Source organism: Anopheles aquasalis, chromosome 2, assembly GCF_943734665.1.
Source record: "Anopheles aquasalis chromosome 2, idAnoAquaMG_Q_19, whole genome shotgun sequence".
NCBI classification, from domain to species: domain Eukaryota; kingdom Metazoa; phylum Arthropoda; class Insecta; order Diptera; family Culicidae; genus Anopheles; species Anopheles aquasalis.
This window is the reverse complement of record NC_064877.1, coordinates 12,830,001-12,845,000: the sequence shown is the minus strand read 5'-3', so window position 1 is coordinate 12,845,000 and position 15,000 is coordinate 12,830,001. Positions and strand designations below refer to the sequence as shown.

General features: G+C 53.6%; 1 protein-coding gene across 1 annotated transcript in view; it reads left to right on the top strand.

Annotated features, from left to right (window-relative positions):
- Positions 1-15,000, top strand: part of LOC126570156 (uncharacterized) — a 22,501-nt gene that overhangs the window by 758 nt on the left and 6,743 nt on the right. The window contains exons 1-2 of the mRNA XM_050227699.1: positions 1-702; positions 12,359-12,838. The exon at positions 1-702 is cut by the window's left edge and continues 758 nt beyond it. Of these exons, the coding sequence (XP_050083656.1) occupies positions 12,784-12,838 (55 nt within the window). The 5' untranslated portion in view covers positions 1-702; positions 12,359-12,783. The remainder of the gene's footprint in view (positions 703-12,358; positions 12,839-15,000) is intronic.

Sequence of the window (15,000 nt, the reverse complement as noted above, 5' to 3'; positions counted from 1 at the left end):
AGGGAAGAGAATCGAATCCCGGAATCCAACGGAGAATTGAATCCAAACTATCCAAACGCGAACCGCCCCTCGAGCACAAAGAAACAGCACTAGCAGCAGCGTGTCGCGAAGATCCTCGCGCGAAACTTGAAGCCACTTGAGAGGCCCCCTTCTCGGCCACCACGCCAAGGCACCTTGGTCCACTCACCTACACAGGCAGACGTGCGCGTACGAGCTCCAGGAACGGAACGGAACGGAACGGAACGGAACGGAACGGGGAACTTTACATAACAACGCCGACAGCATCAGGAGGAGCAAGCTCCCATCAGACGACCGACGACACTACCGCGCGCGCCACATCCAGGGGGAAGTGTAGTAACCGTGTGCCCGTAAGTGTGTGCCAAGTGTTTTCCGCAAGTGTCCGCCAGTGTCTGTGTGCTTGTGTGTGTGTGCGCGTACGTGTGCGAATAAGGTGCGAGAGAAAGTGTCTGTGGTTGCCGAGAAGCACCAGCAGAAGAAGAAGAAGACGCATCAGCAGCAGCAGCAGAAAGGAAGGAAAAGGAAACCCCGGCAGAAAGCGACCAAATCCCGTCGCCACCAACGCCATCGCCACCGTACCCAACCCAACCGCCCTCCCAGAAACCTCCCTGTGCCCGTGAGCCACAGCTTCTTTGCCGAGCCGCGCACGAAGACATTGGACCAGCGCCCTCACCGCGATGATTAGTAAGTCCTTTCAGCGGCGTGACTTTTTCGGTTTCCACCATCCCCGATTTCTGTCTCTGTGTCTGTGTATGTGTGTATTGGGGGTGGTGGTGAGTCTGTATGTGTATGTGTGCTCTTGACTTTCCACGCCCGTCGTGCGGGAAAGTTGGAATCGCCGTCGTCGTCGTCGTCGTCGTGGTGGACGTGGAATGAAGATCACGGCACGGCACGGCACGGAATCATTTCCCCCGGGTGCATTAAACATTCGGGCACATTCGCACCTTCGCTTTCCCCCCCGTCGCCTTCTCCTTGGGTTTTTTCCCACCCACTATCCTTCGGTTCCCTTTCTCCCCCTTTCCCCATCATATCGTAGTCCCATCAGTCACTGCGGGAAAGCAGAAGCGGCGCGTGCTAAAGCGGACGAGTGGGAATAGTAGAAGGAGAAGGAGAAATTTCGACCTCCGATGGTGACGGCGAATTGCTTTACGACGCTCCGCACCACCACCACCATCACCACTACCCGGTAGCAGGCACAATCCTTGGCACATTCCTGGGGGTTGTGGCCGGGTCCCAGGGATGATCGTCCTTTCCTTTTGGGATGATTATGATGATGATGATGATGATGATGATGATGACGATGGTGGTCGTGGTCGTGACGAGGATGATCCACCGAAAGCTCCGGCGTGGTTTTTTTTTTTTAGTGTCCACACCGTCGAACCCGCTGAGCCGGATGTTTCACCTCCCATCCCCACCCCTTTCTACTCCACCTACGGAACCGACTAAGCGGTGGACCCCTTTTTTTTGGGGCCATTTTGTGTCTCTCTTGATTTGTTTGTCCTTTCCGTGTGTCCCGAGAATCCGTGGCGGGTCAAAGGCTCGGCCGATCCGCTCCATAATGCATGAAGCTTTATGCGCCCTCGAGAACCCTCTGCACACACCCGCCGGTCCTTTCCGGGCCGCTAGCACGCAATTACGCGGTGATGACGGCCAGCAAATCGGAGTACACGGGCACACGCATCATTGTGTATCGTCCTTATCCGTCCCCGCGGTCGCTCGGTTCTTCGCCTTCAGTTCTTATCTGCTCGCGAGCATGTCGGATGCAGGATAAAGCGGATGTAGTCCCCACCCCGCGCGGCGGATGCCAAACCGGTATGCAGGTAGCGGTCGGACCGAAAGCCGAAAAGCCGACAGCGCCCGCCCCACCCATCGCACCTCCACTTTCGTCCTCGCATAAGCACGCGAACGTACGCGGGGGGATGAGGATTTCGTGGGCGCATGGCGCAAGCAGCCCAGCCCAGACAGGCAGTCAGGCCAAGGCTCGGTAGATAAGCCAAGAAACCGAAATGAGATAGAAACGGTACCGCGATGAGACGATGCGCGGTCTCGGTGGTGGCAAAGTTCGTGGTAAAAAGGGGTTCTCTGCAAGGCGTGCTTTCCCTTCAAGCATGGAACATGGGGGAGGGCTATGCCCACACTCACAAACACATACGCACGCACGCACGCACGAGATCGCATGAAAAGGGGTTTCCCCAAAAGCCACGGCTGCTCGACGGCGTTAGTGGATCAAACCGGGAGAGCACAGATGCCCGAGGTAGCAGAGATTCACCGCGTGTCTGGCCATCGTATCCGGGGCCGAAAAAGGGATTCAATTTAACCCACGCACCACACGACACGCACACAGACAATGCGAGCAAATGGTTGAGCATCGCTGCTCTATCGCACCGACAACTTCATCGCAGGAGGCGGCGTTACGAGGCATCTGATCAGAATTCATTGCCAGTACCATGGGCCAGCCAGCCAGCAAGCAAAGATGGCCACCAGGATGGCCATCGGGAGTCGTTCTGGTTCCGGTATTTGTTTCTTCTTCTTTTTCTCCTTTGACCCCTGTTTTGCCACCTTTCGCGCACGGATAGGCATCTTATTGAAAGGTGTGCTTATTGACGCCTAACGCCATCCTCGTCGTACTTCTTCATCTGATTAGTCGACGCAGAGTAGGCCCAGAGAATTGCCTCTATTGCGATGGTACGGTCCGATACCTTGAACGGACCCCCCCCCTCCAGCGCCACTACCATCATCATCATCATCATCATCAGTAGTCGCAGCAGCAGCAAGAACATCACCAAGTCAAAGCACCGGCCTGACTTGCAAGGCGCTTCAGGGTAGCGGACCAACGCATAACGAAGTTATCACTCCGTCCGCTTGCACAGGGTCCCTGGGTCCCTGCGTTACACATCTAGAACATGTCTCCCCAGCGGCCACAGTCCTTTTTCCCCTGTCTAGAACGACGAGGCTGGAAGGGGTACACACCGTAACATGGCGGTACCATGCCGGTGTGCTGACCACTCGCGCGCACGACTGACACCTTCCGCCGGCCATAGTCGACCTCAAAAAGGAAGGGCGAGGGGCGCAAAAAAAAAAAGGACTACTAATGGAACACCGGCCACATACTCTGGCGACAGATTTAGGCCAACCAGCAGACAGTGTAGAGCAGTCAGGAAGCAGCAAGAAGAAGTAGAAGGAGAAAGAACCAAAATGAACCGACCATGGTTTTGTGAGCGGAACGGAAACGCCGCTGCGATAAGGTGCGCGGTGGTGGTATGAGGCCTGGGCCCTGGTATGGCCATCGTGCTTCATTAAACTGTTGCTCCGAGGCACCACCTGCCGGCGCTGTCTTCCTGTTCCACTCGGCCGAGTAACCGAGAATCCCCCGTTCCGTTCCGTTCCGTTCCGGATCCATTCCGGCCCCATTCCGACGTCGAGGACGTCGTGGAATGGCGAAAATTGGAAAAGGTCACATTCCAGCACTGGGTTGGCCTGCCTGCGGTGGTGTGCCAGGGAATGTGGTACTTGCAGAACTTGAGCAGTACCTTCCTTGCTTTGTATGCCTGGTGCGGTGAGGTGAGAGGTGAGCGCGGTCGTCTTATTACCATCAAACGCTCATCAAATTTACTTTCGTTTGGCGAGAAGAGCTATGGCTCGAGTTCGAGTGCCGTATTTTACTATTTGCTCGATGCGATGAATAATCAGTAGGCAGGGCGGTGGCATTCCGCAAAGGATACTGGAAAGAAAATTGAACCTATTGGAAGGTCATGGAAAGAGTGGAGAAAAAATAGTTGGAAACTCGATCGAATTTATCCTAACAATAGAAAACCGAAGTTTTAGTTTGTAAATATATACTTTAACGTCGTTGATCCCGACCGTAGCACTTCGTGGAAGCTAATAATATCTTAAGTAAGCACAGAGTGCCGATGATCCAATGTTGAACTTTACTCACCCGGCAAAATCTGCCAATAATCTCTCTCCAAACTATTCTTACTTACTAATCGACGCCAAAGAAGAGTGTTGCACCTCTCGTGTTCGATCACCAAACTCGCCCCCGGGCGGTTATCCAGCAATTTTGGAAGCAATATCGTTACCGTTCCTTTCTGATCTGACGATTTTACACTCCTACACTCGACCCTAACCGACTGACTTTTTCGAGGAAGTATCCTTTTTCTAAAGCGCCGAACTCAACAATTGTTGGCCAATTCACTGCCAGCTCCCGAAAGCAGAAACCACACTGCACACAACAGAAAGACAAACTCGTACAATCGATATTGACTCATTACCTAGGGTTGCTGTGATGTGATTCAGTAAGTTTGCAGAAAAAAAACTTGTTCTTTCCCTCCGGGGGCCGCGCCTACTACAACACCTCTCCTCTTGGTCTTGGAAATTCTTCGAACCGACAATCAAAGGTCCTGCTGTAAATTGAACAACAAACATGTTGCTGCTACAACATCTCACAGATTAACCACTGAAGTGTGCCAAAGACAGCTGGACTGGAACCGAAGGACATTATTTTTTAATTAAACTTTCCAGTAAACAGTATCGTTTGCTCTGGTGCGGAAGGTGGTGGCGCCGGCGGACTGTGATCTCGCGCAAGTTCCCGCGCCATGGATGTGCCGATGAGCCGTACGTTCGGCAAACATAATTTGCACCGAAGCCGGCAAGTGGTCAAGAAGAAAGGAAGGGGGTGGGGGGGTGATAGAAGACCACGACCACACGGACGGACGCAACGGAAGCTGTATCATCGTCGGTATCGGCCGGACAGGAATAGCGCAGGCAGCAGACGACTTGCCGCCGGTGGTCATAACTTTGCCATAACCTCAAACTAGTAAAAACCAGCTCTCCGTGCCCGGGGGGAGTTCGGACCGTTCGACCGTTGTTTCTACCTTCAACCATCGGATCCATCGGATGATGATGTTTAGCCGGCCCACTTTTAATCACAAACTTCTCAACTGCTGCTCTGCTCCACCCCTTTCGCACGCGGAATCCTTCCTCTTTGGCTTTGTGTGACCACCGGGTACTCAGAGGATCAGGGGCTCAGTGGCTCAGCAGCCTTTTCGTATTTAATCTGCCTACACCAAAGGCTATGTCGCACGATGGTACGATGACATTCTGTCCCTTTCTCTCTCTCTCTCTCTTTCTCTTTTATTTTCTCTCACTCTCTCTCTCTCACTCTGCCTCTCTCTCGGTTTCGTTTCTGTGAATTCCTGGCCGCAGAACACACCGGAGGCTACCAGTTCCGCTTCAATTAGTTTTCGATTTCAAAGTCCGGACGGGACGGATGGTCGGTTGGTCGGATTCTCGGCACACCCGGAACGCAACGGCAGCACGCCGACACCTCACTGCGTGAACCATTAAAAGCTGTCGTTTATGGCGAAAGCGTGTTCATAATTTTCGCACCTCACGCGCGCGCACTTCCTCCTCTCCACCGTGCCTCTCCTGTCAGCGGCTCACCTTGCCATTTGCAGGATTTTTATCACTCACCAAAGGCTCCATAGCCAGGGCAGGGTGGTGCTGGTGGTGGTAGGCACCACAACTCCAACCACACCACACCACACCGCCGGTGGTACGCGGTTTCGCAATTAGCCCCCAAAATGAGGTTATACTTAGGCCTTCGGCATTGGGGTTTGGTATGAATTGACGAATGGATGGTGGTGGTGGTGAAGGTGTAGGTGTGGAGCAGAGCCTCCGAACACCGTTCGGAAGCGCCTTCATTCCCGGAGCAACGAGCTTGACGGTCGGATGGTCCTGTGGATTGCTGCTGTCATCGCTCTTCGGCTCGTTCGCTCGCCCGTTCGCTCGCTCGCGGTGTCAATGAGCCGTGCAAATGTTCAACGTCCGCACCCCGATCCTTCTCCATCCTTTTCTCTCGGCGCTCTCGGCGCTAGCGGTTGAAAGGATCGAATATTACATAATCCACCCGCGCCAGCGGCAGCAACACAATGATGGGACACACACAGGCAGAGACCGGAAGGGCGTCGTTATGATGTTTCGCTCGGATTGCTGGTGTTGCTGGAGTGGTGGCAGATGCAGGGAAGGTGCCAGGGCTGTGTTGGTTGTTGGGGATTTTTATGTTTTCCCACCCCTTTCATCCTGGCACCCCGACCCCCACATCCCCATTCCGAGGCCGTCCACAACTTCCCGAGTCAATAAAGTTCATTAGAGTGCGGTGACCATACCATGGGCCTTGGTAACGCCAGTGCCATGCAAAAGGAGCAGCCTCCCTTGGTGTAGCCTTTGGCGTGTGACGTAGGCCACAATCTCTCGGACCAGTCTTGGGCCGTGCCACGATGACAATATTAAAACTTGACCAAACCCCAGCCGAAGGTGGTGGCTACTGCGGACGAGCGGAACGATAGTAAAGCCGTCGATCGAGCGACAATAATCGTAACACACGAGGACCAACCGGTCTTCCGCTAGACGGTCTTCGTTCCTTCCGTCCGAGTAGTGGGTTGGACACCTCCTATGACAAGCAACTTGACAAGCAACAACGGCAGCAGTTACGGTCACTTTGGCAATCCTGCTGCTGTCGACAGTCCCGCTCGCCATAAAACTCGGATCGCCCATTTGGTGACAAACCCTTTTTTTGATCTTTTTCTATGTACCGCCGGTGGTCTGAACGTGTCATCTATTTTGGACATCCCGAGTAATAACCCGAGGTCCGGGGGGGAGGGGGACGACATCCACGGATCACCGGATCGGTGGCCCGGTTATGCCTTTGATGTTGTGGCCTGTTTTTCGCGGTTTTTCGCGCTGCTCGGAAGGAAAATTATATTTTTCGTTAATAGATTTGCTGCTGCTGCTGCTGCTGCTGCTACTGTTGTGGACATGACTCGTTCCCTGGAAGCGAGGATACCAAGCTTTAGCCACCGGTGACTGTTGCTAATCCACCGAGCACACCGAGTGGCAGCAGCAGCACAGTCACAAGGCAAAGTCAAGTCCACAGCTTCCCCCCCCGGCGGGGGCAACGAGCGGTGAGGGATGATTCAATTAATATAATCCGCTCATAGTGTGTGCTTTTCTCCTCCTCCTGGTGGCTTCTTTCGGGCTGGCTCCGTGTCGCACACCGCGGTAAACGTGTGCGCCAACTGATTATTTTCATTTTCGCAACCCAGGTTCCGTCTGGCACACTTCGTCGCATGTGCGCCTCGTGAACATCTCGTACCTGATGTCGAACGTGTACAGAAGGCCAACCCCCGGAGCGTGTCAAATCCTCGCTAATTCTGAACGAAACTGCTGCTGCTGCTGCTGCCGGTGCTGCTGAGCACTTGCAAGGTTCGCTAAGCTCCACAAGCCACCAAGTGGTACCGATGGTGCTGCTGCAGCTGTGTTTTAGTGTTCCCTTTGATAATACCACCGTAATCACATAACCTCACACACCGACCGGTGTGTCAGTGTGCCGGCGGGCGAAGGTGTGACAGTATGAAACATTGACACACCTGCCATTCGTCATCCGGATGACAGCGCACATGGACGACACACCGGAGGCCGAGACCGGAGACACTTGCAATTGATTCTTCTTGTTTCTGGTGCGAGCGTCACAGTCCCGAAGGACGTCATCTCCTTTGGGAGGGGCCGGTGGCTCTCTGCAAGGACACGATCCAGCGTGCACCACTAACCTCACCAGGTTGCCATTCTGTGACGGCTTGAGGAATTGAGAAATAGCAGAGACAGTTTCCGGAAAAAAACGCAGCACAGCGGGATGGGACTGGAGACCCGGGAACTGGTGGCGGGTTTTGATCCTTTCTCTGCTGCTGCTGCTGCCGACGACGAGCACGGAGCAACGGAGATGGCACTTCGCCAACCAACAGAGCCCGTAGACGAGAACCATATTCTTGCAGCAGCAACAGCAGCCCTCTTCACTGCCCAAGCAGCACAAGGGGAAGAAGCGCAAGGACAAAGCGCTGGGAACGGACGGGAACCATCCTAATTGGTGTACCACCACCTCCCGGGGGGTTGATCAGGACATGGGGGGCATCACGATGAGATGCACCCTCACACGTACACCCGTACACACAAACAGAGTGACACTTGCACACATACCAGACCGTGTGCCCGGTACGGGAACAATAAATGCCCTGCGGGAAGAGGAAAGCTCCGTCAAAAGCTTCACTCAAGCGCGCGGTACGCGGAGAAAATTAAAGATGAAGCAGAAGAAGAAGGATGAGAATGATGATGATGTAGTCCCCCAACCGACCCCCGGTGGTGGGGCGGGGCGGTGCAGAGAGGAACACGGTGGTCCAGCATCCGTTTAAATGACGAAGATGCGAAAAGGAAAAGCGGACGACAAGTCAACGACAAATAAGTGTACACACCAGAGCTCCCCATCGAGACAGAGAGAGAGAAAGAGAGAGAGAGAGCGAGAGACGGAGCGACGACGAAACAAGAAACAATACTTAGCGCCCAACGCCCGCCGTGCACTCGGTTCGGCCTCTCTTTCCGGTTCCTGTTGTATATCGACCCCCGGGAATGCTGGTGGTGGTTCGAAAGGGAATGGAACGGAACGGAACGGAATGTATAGGCCAGCACTTGCAATCCATCGCAAGCGAGCGAGCCCAACCTCATCATCATCATCATCAACATCATCGTCGTCGGAGCAGCGGGCCCCAGGTTCCCGGATTGTGACAGTGCCACCGTACCCCACCCTCAGGCGGCTCCCCGGATGGCGCTGTCAATGGCATTTGTTGGCCGTTTAGTTGCTGCTTTTGTCTTGTTTGCCATTCGGGTTGCGAAGGAGGCCATGATGCTGCTCCCCTTTTTCATCTCTCTCTCTCTCCCACTCCCTCTCTCTGCTTCTCTCCTTCTCTCTGTCTGTCTTCGCTGGCTGGCTGTCATCTTTGGCCATCTCGTGGCCCGGTGTTTTTCCCAGTTTTTTCCTTCTTTTTCTTCCTCTGGTTTTTTTGCGTCTCGCTGAGCTCCATCCGCCGGTTCGGTTCCCATGGTGGCCTGGTCCTGGTGGGTTTGGCCACCCAGATCTGCCATCGCGGTATTGGATTGGTCAAGGCGGCAACCGCGGGACCCAGCGAGCATTCTGCTGTCGGGTGCGAAGGCCAACACCGGCACCACCCCTTCGCACCGGTTCCCCTCCGTGGCGCTCTTTATAGTGTCGGTGTGTATGTGGGCGACCTCGTTTGTCTATTCGCGCTCGGCGGGTTGACATTCCAGACGGTCTTCTCGTGCAGCGCACCCGCCATGGTTCCGGGCCTTTACCGATGATGCCGATGATGCCGTTGATGATGGTGGTGCTGGTACGATGCCACACGCGGCTATGGGCAACGGTTGCTTGGACGCCGAATAGCACTCCCCGCCGAGCCACTTCGTACAACGAACGAGAAAGATGGAGAGCGTTCGAGCGACGAGGCATTGGTTGACAGATCGATTGGAGCCGAGCCGTCAGATTAGTTTCACATCGGATTAGAGCGTTTTGCTGGCTTTTTAGCACGGTTCGTTGGATTGAAGAACCGGTTGGCCCGGGGGGGGAGGGAGAGCAATCAGTGGAATGATGGTGGAGCAACCTCTCGTCTCTCGTCTCGTCTTCTTCACAGAAGGAGCGGTCTTAAGTAAAGGGAAGGCATCTTCAACGGGATTATTACACCAACACAACGAAAGGATCCTTCCGGTCTTCCGGCCATGGCCAACTATTTATAAATACACATTCTTGTTGCACACCCATTTGGCCCAGGAGTTAAGGACACCCTTCAGGGTCCGCAACAGGGCGGCGGCAAAAACAACCAACCATCGACGACCACTTGAAGGATGCTGACGACCACCGGGCAGCACCGCTCAGCGCCCTCCTCTCTAATAACCCTCCTCTTTTGTATTGATCGAAACAAGTGGACATCAAATCAAGTGGAAATTGTTGAAGCCGGCTCCCTCTCTCCGCCTCCCCGCCATCGACTAAGCCCTGGGCGTTCCGGTAGCGCGACGGTGTGACAGGCGCTGTCGACAGCCGGGGCGGCGAGCCGCGTGGTTTCGTAATAACATTACCAGAGAGGTCGCTGGCTCTGTGTGCGTTTCTGTGTGTGGCGTTATGTGCTTGGCCATTCCTCCTGCTTTCCGCACGGTGAGGCTTATGTTCTGGGCGGGGGGTTGAAAGCAGGTTCAGCAACAGCAACAGCTTCCCACGAGAGACGAGAGCATTAAATATTGAATCATCAAACGCAGGTCTTGGCATCCTCTACCTGCCGCTGCCATCCTCGGTTTCGCCGGAGGTTTGTTTAAAGTTGATACGCTTTTCATTTCGGGCTGCACCCCTTCTCTTCTCCCCCAAACCCACCCGAATTTTCCGCTGAATATTTCATCAATCTGAATGTTTGGTTCCGTTTAATGCCGTTGTTTTCGCCGCCTTTTGGCCGGTGTTGGGGATCTATTTTCAGCGTTCTGCCTGCCTGTCTACACACCGCCCTTGTCCACGTTTTCGGGAACATTATGATGGAACGATGCGCGGCAAAATATTGTGCTGGCCACGGGTGGTGGTGGGCTGTGTGTGCAAAAGCATGGAAATCAATCTCGCACATATCGATATCAGCGTTTCATCTCTCTAGGAAGTGGCGGCCGGGGCCTGAGCCACCAGCCCCCAAGAGACTTTTATCCGGTTACCTTAATTGTAATGCGAAGTTGCTGCTCCACAGGGAGCCACAGGACATTAATGCGCCAAGTATTTGTATCATTTACATCGAAATTGGATGCGTAGAGGAAGATAATTAATTAAAAAAGGAAAATAACTGTAGGTCAGTTTCGACGAACCGAAAGGGATCGTATTAAACGGTGGCTCGTTTGTTACCATTAAATCAATGTTTTTATGCTGGTTCGCTGAGCGTTACATGGAATGGAAACTGATTCGTAAATCACACTCAAGGTAACGAGATAAAAACAATGTTGTATTTCATTTATGTAGATGAAAAAATCTCATTGAGATATTAAAATGTTAAAATCGTTTGCAAAAAGCAACCCTTGCTTGCATTCATGCATTTATTAATAGAATTTCCACTTTATATTTATATCTGTTTTTTATTAACAATCTTCTGATATGTCCATAGCTTAATAGGTCATTTGTATTTGATAAACTATAATAAGAGAAACATTGTTTCAAATTTTAAAACCGATAAAATATCACATAAAGTAAACTATTTTTCTCAATTCAATCTCATCAAACCGCAAAAAGGTTTGGCAGAGTTTCCACTAAACTGTTTTATCACGTAACAGAAACCCCACCTCAACACGGTCTAATAATTGCCCAATAAACTCAAACAGCGTGTAACTGTTGCTATAATGAACTTTTCTACACTTTTTTGGCTTAAAATACCGGAGGCCACCGGAGAAGAATCCCAAACCCAAACCTTCGCCATCATTTTTCAATGCAAACATTGCTCAACATGAACAAACACTGGATACCACGATACCGGTCGGAGCTCTAACCAAGGCTAACGGCTTGTGTGGCAGAATCACCGCACCGCACCGCACACAATATGCTGCTCATTTGACGCTGCGGCTACTGCTGATGCTGCGCCCGCGCTGGCTTTCAGGGCGGCTGATGCCGGGCACACAGACACCGTATACACCGGGCACCCAGGCGGCCGGGCGTGCTGCTACGCGATGGGCAAGCAATCTCTGCCCAAAAAAACCTGTGGTCCGTGCTTGGACGTATCAGAACCGATTCCGATTCACCATGGCAACGACATGGCAACGACCATGGCAATGAAAATGGTGCGCTTCGGTGGTCCTCCTGGCACGGCAAATTAGCGGCAGTTAATGCCACTGCCGTGAAGAAGCCAAGCGGTGGCCATTTTACCGAACCGAATACTGGCGGAGGCGCCAGTGTAGCGGCAGTATGAAAACTTCAATTTTCCCATGTTGTCAGGGAGAACGGAACACGAGAGAACATCGTCTGGTTCAAGGGTAGAAACCAGCGAATAGAAAGAGTTGCTTTACGAAAGGAAGCGATAGCTACAATCTAGCTTCTGTACGTCGTGCTTGCTTGCGCAATTGTTTAATTAATTACATTAACCTGACCCCGGCCGTACAGGGAAATTGTATCCCGCGGATGAGCTGCTGTTGTTGGGCGATTGGCTGGAACTTGCTTCGTACGAACGAATCCTGTTGGAACAATTTTGCCTTCAGGGGCATCAGCAGCAGCACAAAACTATTTCGCTCCCTTCCCCCGTCGGTAGCACATCAATTTTCATTTCTGCAACCGTTTGAGTTCCGCTTGGAACTTCCTTTCAATTTCTGATGCATCGCATCGCACGTACTTCCCCGCCGGGGTCTGCGCGGAACTTTCGTTTCGTCGACTCGTTCGCGATCATCATTTCCGCTCCCTCTAACGTGTCTCTCCTTGGCTCTCCCGTTGCAGGTATCTGGTACAACAATGAGACTAACCTAGACTGGGTACGCAAAGCCAACCGATAGTATAGAACGTACCCTAATAAAGGGTTCGGAAGGAAAATACGCTATCCGAGAAAAGTTAACAAACAGCAACAACCGAGTCCACAACCGCAACCATCACCAACTCCACCATCATCATCATCAGCAGCAGCAGCAGCAGCAGCAGCAGGAGGGGTATCAGCATCAACAGCAACCGCTTCATCCTCCTCCCGATCTTCAACACATCAGCATCAGCAGCAACCCAGCACTTCTAGCTCGCAGCCGCCACAACACCGGCTGCCGCAGCATCACAGCCACAGCCAGCCGTCAACCTCCGGGACCGGACCGCGAATCGAGGAGCAGCGTCGGAGCAACTCGAAGCAGCAACAATACCCGAGCGACCTGGCCTCCAGAATGGGCAAGCACGACATGAAGCGCGGCATCTCGCAGCGATCGTCGGATGCCGGCGGTAAGCATAGTCCCCGTCCTCTCTTCCTTCAGACCACCTTAGCCCACTTTCCCCACCCCCCCCCCTCGGGGGTTTACCACGGCGTATTATTATTAAAAGGCAAAAGCGGGATTGTGTTATGATCTTTGGCGTCAAGCAGTTACCCGTCACTGGTTTGGTAATAACTCACCAGATGGCATATCGGTGGAAGGGGAAGGGACGGGGGGAATGGTTTATCGATTTGTTTGGTTCAAACTATGACCCCCCCGTTCTATCAACCCCTGAACGGACTCCGAAAAAGGGAGAACCCATTTCTTACCGGACTAAACCTTACTTTTCTCTTCCTCTCTTCATTCCCCCATCCTTTACTCCCTCATCCCACGGGGGCTCCTTTGGTCTTTGCGGCTCGAACATACGGACACACACCCATACACACGCATACGCACACGTACACGTACAACCTCACGCACAAATCCCTTAAACAACACGCACCACCACCAGAAGATGCGGGATGCTGGGTGGTGGACGTTGATGGTTGGCGAGAGCGACGTGCCCAACGACTTCCTAATAAGGGATTAGCCGGTCGCCCAAGATGGTCAGGTCGTCTTTCACCGGGCCAGCTACCGTTGCTCGTGCCGGTGCTACTGCTCACTCTCATCGTCGTCGTCACCTGTTGCGACCACACGGTTACCGCGCTGACCACGAACGATTCGCGACCCGCAAACCACCCCCACCGCATGGCCGGTGGTGATGCGAACCACGATGCCTGTTTGGAATGTTTTCTGCTCGCCGAAGAAAGCGAACTACCGTTCGAGCTGACAGTGGAAGCGATCAACGAACGAGGTCTATCGAGCGAAGCCCGTCTAACGGCCCTTTCCGTGCTGGTGTTGCTCCGTCAGCCACAGAACGCGAGCTGCGGCTGGGAACACACCGGGCCACTGGCGACCGATCTGTACGCACTGTACGATGACCATCTCGAGGGACGTTGCATGCGCACCGGCACCACACACCACGAAGCGGATGCGATCGAACAGAGCTTCTACTGTTTCGATTCCGATGTGCTGCTTGGGATGTGTAAGCTCCGCAAAGAGACGGAACTGAGGCGACTGGAGCGACTGGCAACGCAGCGCACCAAACGGGACTACCATCCGACGGGTTGCAGTCTCAACAATCTGCTCTCGACCAACCGGAAGGTGTACGAGTTTGGGCTCGAGCACGCCGCCCTACAACCGACCTCACAGATCATTCTCAGCACCATCTTCCTGGTGACGGACGTACTGTCGGAGTTCCACAATCGACGGCTGGCACAATCGGCCGGTCGTCACACTGGGCCAACGAGCGGTACCGATCCACCGAAGGCGAATCCACCGATCGAGGTGATCCTGCTGCAGACGATCAAGCATCAGATTCTGCACAAACTGGGGCTACGAGAGCGACCACGGCTCACAAAGTACCTCAACAACGAGTACGTGTTCGAGGCGTTCGATCGTATCTATGGCAACCGGATCAACATCGGGAATAGCTACGCGGAGGAGCACTACTATCGGCGCTACCTCACTGCCAACCTGTCGGCGGATCTGTCCGGTGATTTCGTCGAAGCTTTCTTCCGTGGTCCGGCCGATGGCGAGAAGGGAACGACGGGAGCGGCTGCTGCTGCGGCCGCCGCAGCTGCCGCTGCAGCCGCAGCGAAGAAAACGAAAAGCAAACCGGCGCACGGTGGCGCCGATGCGGCCGAAAAGGGCAATCTCTTCGCCGGCACCAAGATTCTGTCCTACGCCGAAAAAGGTGTGCCCTAAATCGATGGTCACCGGTTGGCCAGCTCGACCTCACGACCAACACGATCAGCGTGTGGCATGTCGTGACGAGGTGTTTGCCGTCAATTCGAATACCAATTCTTTCCATAAAGTGATACTGGCTGGTCGTAGCCTTTGTAGTCGTTTTGTGCGCGGTGACGTATCTACTTCACACCATTTGAATACCATTTACATGCGCCCTCGGTGGCGGTTGCGTGATTCGGTTTCGGAAGTGGGTTTGGGAGGGAGTAGATCTTGTCTGCGGGGTCCCCCCCGGTGGAGGGAGCGTTTTGTTTCTTTCAGGAGCGGCATCAGCGGCATCACGACACTCGGCGGCCGGCGAGCCTAGACGATACACTACACTACCCAACTAGCCAATAATTCAATCTA